The 8,990-nt window shown below is 47.5% G+C and overlaps 1 protein-coding gene across 2 annotated transcripts in view; it reads right to left on the bottom strand.

The window, feature by feature from the left end:
* SH3KBP1 (SH3 domain containing kinase binding protein 1) overlaps window positions 1-8,990 on the bottom strand; it is a 358,145-nt gene that overhangs the window by 13,945 nt on the left and 335,210 nt on the right. For both annotated transcript variants that reach the window (XM_007469312.1, XM_007469313.1), the window contains one exon: window positions 400-509. In XM_007469312.1, the coding sequence (XP_007469374.1) occupies window positions 400-509 (110 nt within the window). The remainder of the gene's footprint in view (window positions 1-399; window positions 510-8,990) is intronic.

Below are 8,990 nucleotides of genomic sequence, written 5' to 3'. Positions count from 1 at the left end.
TTTTTTTTTTTTTTTTTTTTTTTTTTTTTTTTTTTTTTTTTTTAAGTAAAGCTCTCTTTTGTTCACAGACCAAACCAGCCTTGCTCTCCTTTCCCAGCAGAAAACATGCCATTTTGTTCTTACCAATTTCATTTCGGGTTTAAACTAGAATCCGTCTGGAAGGAGAGAGAAGGAAAGTGGGACTAGGGGTTCCCCACCTCGCTGGCAGATACACAGAGAACAAAAAGAAAGAAACACTGCTTGATTCCAGAAGACTCTCAAATCACTTCTGGTCAGCAGCGTATCTCATGACCGCCCTCTCCCAGCGTGTCCTCGAATCAGCTGCTTGCAGAACAGTCCGTAGCTAGAGTCCCTGATCTCTCCTGCCTTCCAGCTGTCGGCAAGCGAGGAGGCACTTACGGACGTCAGGGACTGGGACGGAGGCCTCCTCCCCGTGGCTTTCGGTCTGCTTGTGGTTGGGTGACTGAGTTTCTCAGTAGATGACACCACGGAATCAAACCCTTCTAGGTCTAAAACAAAAGTAAAACAGATTTTTTTAAAGAGCATCAACAGGAGTAAGGGAGGGTTCTTATGCCATAAGCACCTCTTTTCCTTAATAATCATCCTTTAGGTCTGGACTACGCTTCATCATTTATGAAGGCTGTTTACATCCTTTGGTTATCCCATCAACGTGATTCAAACTGAATGAAAGAAATCACCTCCTCCTCTGTCTGACAAGCTATTATGGAGGAAAGAGGAACGTGATTCTTCTTTCCCCCTTCAACAGCTATATTCATAAATCTTTAAAAGCTACAGAAAGATGCGCAAAGGAGGAATCCTCTTTCTTCCACAAATCCAAGTCCATTTTGGTAGATAAAACATTCTTGCAGTCACAATACTATAAGCAGTTATCTCAAGGTACAGTATCCTTGCGCAAGTGAATGCTGGTTGTTGATTCCAGAAGACAAGAGAGGGCAGCCTCCTTCCCTGGCTGTACCGCAGTACTCTGACCATCACCCTACCATTAGATTCTTAACCCCCTGGAGATGGAGAGCAAGCTTCTGTTTCTCCAGATGACTCACAGAGCCCCGGACCATTCTGTTTCCAGAAGCATTGCTCAATGGAGACAGTATCTTCTTCAGTCATCAGTCTGCTCACTCACTCACTCACTCCATTATGACTGAGCAACTACTCTGTGCCACACACAGAGCTAGATACTAAGGCTACCCCAGTGAGCATGGCAGAAGCGAGCCTGTCCTCAGAGAGCTGCCATCTCTGTGACTGGCAGATGAACGGGGCATCTTTCAGCCAGATCGTCACTGCACCTGGCATGTGTCCAGGAGGAAGGCCTTTGTCTTCACTTTGCCACCTCCTTCAACAAACGATCAGGCCAAGGGAGTCACCTGGTCCGACAGAGTCCTGGGGATTTACAGACCAAGTGTAGATCTGTGTATGACGCGCAGAGGGATGGCTGGCAGATAGGGGCAGACCCTGAGACTCATTACTGCTGGTGAATGGGGACACGCCATCTCTTCCTGACAGGGAGACTGCTTCATTCGCCATGCCAGGCGCTGCCTTCCCAAAGCGTTCCCATTCTCCCTCCTAACAGAGCCCCGGTTTTGTTTCAGGACAATGTGCCCAGCAGAGGCACGTCTGGTCTAAGCCAGTGATGGCAATCCTGTTCCTCTTTGCCTGTGATTGGTTTAGAGGTAGCCATGTAGCCCAATTTGGACCACTGAGAAATAAAAGGAAGTCTACTGAGAGCCACTGGGAAAGAGATTTCCTCTCTGTCTAGAGAGAGGCAAGTGAGGCGAAGGTCATTTGTGTTGCTCCTTCCTCTTCCCTCCTGCTCGGGAAGCTGTTGTGTAAGAATAGGATGCCTGGAGCTGTGGATAGGTTTAGTGTCCTTATAACAAGAGAAAGAGGCTAGTGCCCCCTCACCTCCTCCACCATCTGAGGACACAGTAAGGAGACAGTGCCTGTGAACCCGGAAGAGGGCCCTCAACAGACACAGCATCTGCTGGTGCCTTGAACTTGGCCTTCACAGCCTCCAGGACTGTAGGAAATAACATGTCTGCTGTTTAAGTTCTGCTATGACAGGCCTGGCAGACTAAGACAGGCATGAATTCTGAGCTAGGCTGTCTGGGTTCAACTCCCAGCTCCACCACTAGCCGCCACCTGTGTATCTGGCATGTTTCTAGCTTCTTCCTGTTACTTCTTGCGGCAGTAGTTTTCAGCCTTTTTCCTGCCATTGTGCAAATGACTAACACATGAGATGGATGCTCTTGGAGATCTTGAGGATAGCAGAGCAAAACAAATGGAAAGAGCTTGGGTGACTGACCGCCCCAATGAGCCACTCACCCACCCTGAATGACCAAGTGACCAGGCTTCTCACCGTGTGAAGTGAATAGCCCCCTGTTATTTCAGCTAATTTTAGTCCGATATTCTTTATTTGCAACTGAAAACATCTTAAACTGCCATAATTGCAAACATGCTGGTTCAGGACAGAAAAGAGAAAAATGATGTGTGTTTTTCTTCCCTCCTTATTTTGGGGAGAGCTCTTTTGTTGAGGGTTATCCTAGACGGTCTGGCCGTGTGACAGCTTTATTCTATTAATGAACAGTCAGGTGTTGTCTGCAAACTACTTGCTTTAGTGGAAGTATGCAAAACCAAGCACAAGTCACTGGTCAGGACAAACCATTACATTACACCTGGGATTATATTACACGACTTTATTTCAGCACCTGGTGAATGAATAATTACTCAACATGAACTCATTTTATCAGGGCAAAGCAACTGTAACCAAAGGTTAAGTCTCTGAAGAGACAGCACAAGAAAAGTATCAGTGGTGCTCCGAGGCCAAGGAGCCAGTCAGCACCCAGCGCCAGAGCGAGGCTCCTGAAAAGGGCCCCATCTGGCCAGCCAGTTCAGAGAGGCTCGGGGCAGGCCTCTCTAGAGCCCGCTCACTGGCCTGACCCTCTCAGGAGCCGTCCCTTTAAGAGAATCTTATTTTCCTAAAAGATTCCCCTTGAGACCCCACCCCAGGACTCACCTCTACCAATTCCATGTTGTTTGAAATTGAAATTACCAATTACACACTTGGATTGATGCCAAAAGCCATTATCTGACATTAATGTCCCCCCAATTAATTTTTTTGAATCGACTTTTCTCTGATTACAAAAGTAATACGTGCACAATGCATAATTTTTAAAAGCCATAAAATGGTAACAACCAAACAAAGTCAACTATAATCCTGCCACCCCCAGACGAGTGCCATTACTATTTTGGTATATTTCCCTTCGGGCTTTTTTCTATAAATAGATAGCCTAGTTCACATGATATGTAGTATTTCATTCTGCTTATTTCACTAAACATTATATGCCATGACGCTAAAAATCCTTCATCAGTATTTTGATTGTTGTAGAATCTTCTATTGCATTGCAATTCATGATTTAGTGAATCAATCCCCTATCATTGGGTAATTGTTTTCAAATCATTCCCCCTCTCTCTGTTGTTCTTTTCTTTTTTTAAGTTAAGGAAAAGTGCTGCACAAATATCCTTGCATGCACTCTACATCCGCTGAGTTTAGCGGGTTCCCCAGCTGGGCCCTGGAAGTAGGGAATAAGACCCAGGGCAGGGAGGTCTGCTGGTGGGGAGGTGGGTGTGAGGGGGGTGGAGGACACGAAGCACACGGGGCTGGGGAGGGGGTGTGCCAGTGCTGAGGGCCTTGGCTGGGCGCTGCCAGGGGCTGAGACCGACCACCTAGGTCATGGCTCCATCCTGGAAACAGAAGCCAGCTCAGGAGGCAAAACCGGAGCAGGCTGAAGTGATGAAAGAACAATTAAAAGCCTGCTGGCTCCGGTTCTCCACCTTGGCTGCAGAGTGGAGCCATCTGGACAATTTAAAAAAAAAAAAGGCTCCTGCCTGGATCCCACCCTGGGACTGACTGGGTTAGTCTGGGGCGCCGTCTAGGGCAGGGCAGGCTCTCCGTCTCCCCAGGTCTATTAGTTTGTTAGTAGCGGCCACATGCAGGAGCGCTGCTCCAGAAGAGGCTGGGGGTGGGGAGGGACAAGCCAGGACTTGATCACGCGGAGGAGAGGAGAGGGCGCGGGGGCCGGGGGCCGTCGGGTGAGCGGCAGATGTCCCAGGGCCGGCCCGTGAGGCATCGGCAGCAAGGCTCCTCACAGGGTGGGCCCCCTGCCGACCTGGTGTGTGAGCAACAGAGGCGATCAAGTGGCAACCAAAGGCTTGGGTGACCACTGGTGATGAGTCAGAAACACAGCGGCTGGAGAGAGGAGGAGGCACTCAAGGGGGCCGAGCATGCAGAGCGGGGTGGGGGAGGGGAGCAGATGGGATGGCCGCAGGCCCCCCTTAAGATGGACTCAGCACGTCCCCTGGCGTGCAGGGACAGACAAGGTCACAGCCGGGAGACTTCTGCTGGACTCCATCTGGGCTCCCTCCCCACCCTCCTGGGCCCCCTGAAATAGTGAAGTCCCAGGGGGAGCTGAGGGTTTGACAACGTGTGAGAGAGGGGCCTCTCCTAGATCCCACTTTCGAAATGACTCAGAGGTGGCCTGGTGTCTGTGTGACGCACTTAGACTGTGAGCCCCAGGAGGGCAGGGACCCACCTCTGCGCTCTCATGGCCTAGCGCCTTCCTGGGGCAAACATGCTTGACATTCTGTGAACGTAGGAACAAATGCACACAACCACGAACAAACCAACTCTCAAGAAAGAACTCTGACTGCAGGCGTGCAGTTTACAGAGGTGGCTGCTAGCGGGCAGTGAGGCAGCAGCTTCGGGGTGGAAGGCAGCCTTCTATGCCAGGGCTGCAGGGAAAGCCTGGCCGGCCCAGTTCGTTTCACTGGCTGAGGTCTGCACTAAAAAGCCCTGCACATGCTGAAGCCTGGCCGCACTCAGCGAGCACACTCAGCCAGAGTCTCCACGACAGGTGGCCCAGAGGACTGCCTCGTCTCTGTCACTCAAGAGTAAGAGGAGAGGGACTTCCGTGGTGGCGCAGTGGTTGGGAATCCGCCTGCCAGTGCAGGGGACACGGGTTCGAGCCCTGGTCCGGGAGGATCCCACATGCCCGTGCGCTGCGGCTGCTGAGCCTGCGCTCTAGAGCCCGTGAGCCACAACTACTGAGCCCGCGTATCACAACTACTGAAGCCTGCATGCCTGGAGCCCGTGCTCTGTGGCGGGAGAGACCACTGCAGTGGGAGGCCTGTGCAAGGCAGCGAGGAGTGGCCCCCCCGGCTCGCCGCAACTAGAGAAAGCCCGTGCGCAGCACCGAAGACCCAACACAGCCATAAATGAATGAATGAATGAATGAATAAGTATGTAAGTAAATAAATAAAAGAGTAAGAAGAGGGCCGAGTCCTGCAGGGGAGCCGCACTCTTAACCTCCTCATGCAGACTCAGCTACACTGAACTTTCTACATCTGAGCTCATAAAAAACACTTTTGGGAAACAACAAACAAAACCAAAGTGCCGGAAAGAAAAAGACACACCAAGGATGAGGTCACTTGATGAAACGGGAAACTCAGACCTTGAACTTCGACTCACTTCTGCTTTCTGACAGCGAAGGGGGAAACTCTTCAGCACTGTAACGCAAATTTTCAATGGCACAGAGCATGCTCTCATGACTGTGGTCGCAGTAGCTGAGATTAAGGCAGAATTTCCATGACTAACCCGCTGTGGTGCAAAGAAAATGTCCCAATTTTCATGGTAGTTTTGAAATGAATCAGGCTGAAACTTGATATGAGCTTTCTCGCCTGGCTAGGAATTTTTCCCCTTAGTAAAAAATGGTTTTAATGCCCATAAGCCAATCCAAAACTCTGAACTGGGAAATGCTGGGTATTTTTTAAAAGTTAGTTTCATACGGATGAGAGGCCCTTGGCTCTTCTGATACTTGGAAGATGAACCCTCTGCAGACATACAGGGATAATTCATGTAGGACACAGAGTCGGCTTGGAAAGGCCTTTGACTCTTCATGGCACACAGAGTTGCCCATTTTCCATGAATTTAAGTCACAGCCTATTTAGTTCAATTAGAAAATGTGGGCTCATTTTCCATCAATGGGAGGGATGGTACCAGCGACCACAGGTGACCTAAAACACATCCACTGAAAACCCGGAGCAGAAACAGTCAAAAGTCTGAGACAGGCCAGCTGTCACCAAAGGAACTGCTTGTGAGCTCCTAAATGGCTCTGTTTATTTATTGTAGCTCGCTGCTCTGGGCTTGAGAACGAGTCCTAGAATGGAAGTTTCCTACATTTGAAGCCTGGCATTGTCGCTCCCTCCCAATATCTCTGGAAACCACCTCATCTGCTGCATGTCTCTGTCAAGGATCCTTAAGTCTGCTGGAACTTCGTGCTTGGAACCGCTGTAATGGATTTCTCAGTCCAAGTCCTGTACCACTCCACAGGCTGGCTACCACCAGAGAGAGATGTGTAAAGTGCAGATCTGAGTACGTCCCTTCACTGCTTCAAGCCCTTCCCGAGTGCCAACGAAATCCCAGTGCCTTAGCATGGCCAACACACCTCTGCCCCTTGGGTGACTTCCTCTTCTCCCCTCCCCCTCCTTTCCTCCCTTCCCCTGGAGACATCAAGGCTTGGCTTGGCAACTAAGACCTCTTTCAAGAATGCAGACTGCACCCTAAAACTGACCTGAGCACTCCCTAGACACTCATCACACCAATCTCCGCATTTAGCACCCTGAACTAACAGCCCTTGCCGACCTATCCGTCTCCCTTACCCGCCAGGGAAGAAGCCGTAGCTCTTATCTCTGTTTTTCCCAGGCCTAGCATCATACCTGGCTTGCAGTGAGTGTTCAAGAAATGATTACTGAATAAATGAACAAACAACCTTTCTGGGCTTCAGTTTTCCCACCAGAAGAAAAGGAGAGAGTTATCTGAGCTATCAGCTTTGCAGGGTTATTCTTTTGTAAATGAGAGATTATGTGAAAACCCGTTCAAATCACGCAGGCAGAATTTTGTTTTCAGACACCATTGATGGAGTTGTGGGATTTGGGAGCAGAGATTTAAGAGCAAGTCTCACTCTTAAAAAAAAAATAACCCGTGAACAAAATTTTTCTTTTAAGATTTAAGATGAGAAAACCCTAAACCCACAGGTACCCACAGGTACCTCCTCTACAACGAAGAAGCATCTCAAGGTAGAGTCTGGAAAGGAGAAAACCTCACCCTGCATGTAAATCCTTTGACTAGTGTGGAAAATCTGTGCAGACTACAAAGATGGGCCCATTATTAGGGGTCAGTGAACACCTGTGTTAGCTGAGTCACCAACTGAAAAATTCTCATTTGAGCAATGATTAGATTCTGCAGGAAAATAAGCCCTCCAAAATGTGTATGGATACAGCAGATTTGCTGCTGTGTTTTCATTTATCAACCAGGTGTGAAGTTTTCAAAACACAAGCTGCTGGGAGTAAACAAGTTTGGGCTACCGGTCAGCCGCCCGACTCCTCCACCCTTCACACGTGCGTGCTCATTCAATCCTCACAAAAACCCATGCCGGCGCAGGCTACTCTATTCCATAGAGGGAGCGATGGAAGGTCAGAGGTTAGACAACTTGAACAAGGTCACAATCAGAAAACGGCAGGGCCCACACTCAGATTCATGCTGGTGGAATTCCTTCCACTACAGAGCACTGGACAGACGGCAGGAACATTTGACCTTCCTTCTTAGACAACTGATGATAGTGAATTCTGAGAACTGTTTCTACATCAAGAACAAAAAAAGATGCCAGGAAATGTTGTGTGTGTGTGTGTGGTGTGTGTGTGTGTGAAGAAACCACTCTGTGTTCTGATAACAAGCTGCCTTTGTTCTATTTTATTAAAATGTGTTTTTAAAAGGACCAAAAAGGGGGCTGGCTTCTTTAAAGAAATCTCTGGCAAGAAATGCAAGGTGTTAGGCAAGTAAAGGAGGAATGTTTGGCTATTCAGTACAAAGCAATTTTTACACGGAAACTTGTAGCTCAAGAATAAGAGAGGGAGACAGAGTTTATTTACTCATTCACTTAATCAAACATTTATTAAATATCTACTGTGTGCCAGGCATAGTGAAAGTTCTGAGAATAAAAGTACCATCACTTTATATCAGCACTATCCATTAAAACTTGCTGTGAAAGATCCTTTTTGACCCACTTCCTAGAGAAATGGAAATAAAAAAATAAATAAACAAATGGGACCTAATGAAAGATAAAAGCTTTTGCATAGCAAAGGAAGCCATAAACAAGACAAAAGACAGCCCTCAGAATGGGAGAAAATATTTGCAAATGAAGCAACTGACAAAGGATTAATCTCCAAAATTTACAAGCAGCTCATGCAGCTCAATATCAAAAACAAACAAACAAACAACCCAATCCAAAAATGGGCAGAAGACCTAAATAGACATTTCTCCAAAGAAGATATAGATTGCCAACAAACACATGAAAGGATGCTCAACATCACTAATCATCAGAGAAATGCAAATCAAAACTACAATGAGGTTATCACCTCACACCGGTCAGAACGGCCATCATGAAAAAAATCTACAAACAATAAATGCTGGAGAGGGTGTGGAGAAAAGGGAGCCCTCTTGCACTGTTGGTGGGAATGTAAATTGATACCAATTTACAATTGGCCACTATGGAGACCAGTATGGAGGTTCCTTAAAAAACTAAAAATAGAACTACCATATGACCCAGCAATCCCACTACTGGGCATATACCCTGAGAAAACCATAATTCAAAAAGAGTCAAGTACCACAACGTTCATTGCAGCACTATTTACAATAGCCAGGACACGGAAGCAACCTAAGTGTCCATCAACAGGTGACTGGATAAAGAAGATGTGGCACATATATACAATGGAATATTACTCAGCCATAAAAAGAGACGGAATTGAGTTATTTGTAGTGAGGTGGATGGACCTAGAGTCTGTCATACAGAGTGAAGTAAGTCAGAAAGAGAAAAACAAATACAGTATGCTAACACATATACATGGAATCTAAAAAAAAA

Source organism: Lipotes vexillifer, unplaced genomic scaffold (genome assembly GCF_000442215.2).
Source record: "Lipotes vexillifer unplaced genomic scaffold, Lipotes_vexillifer_v1.1 scaffold1442, whole genome shotgun sequence".
Lineage (NCBI taxonomy): Eukaryota > Metazoa > Chordata > Mammalia > Artiodactyla > Lipotidae > Lipotes > Lipotes vexillifer.
This window is presented reverse-complemented; position numbering and strand designations above follow the sequence as displayed.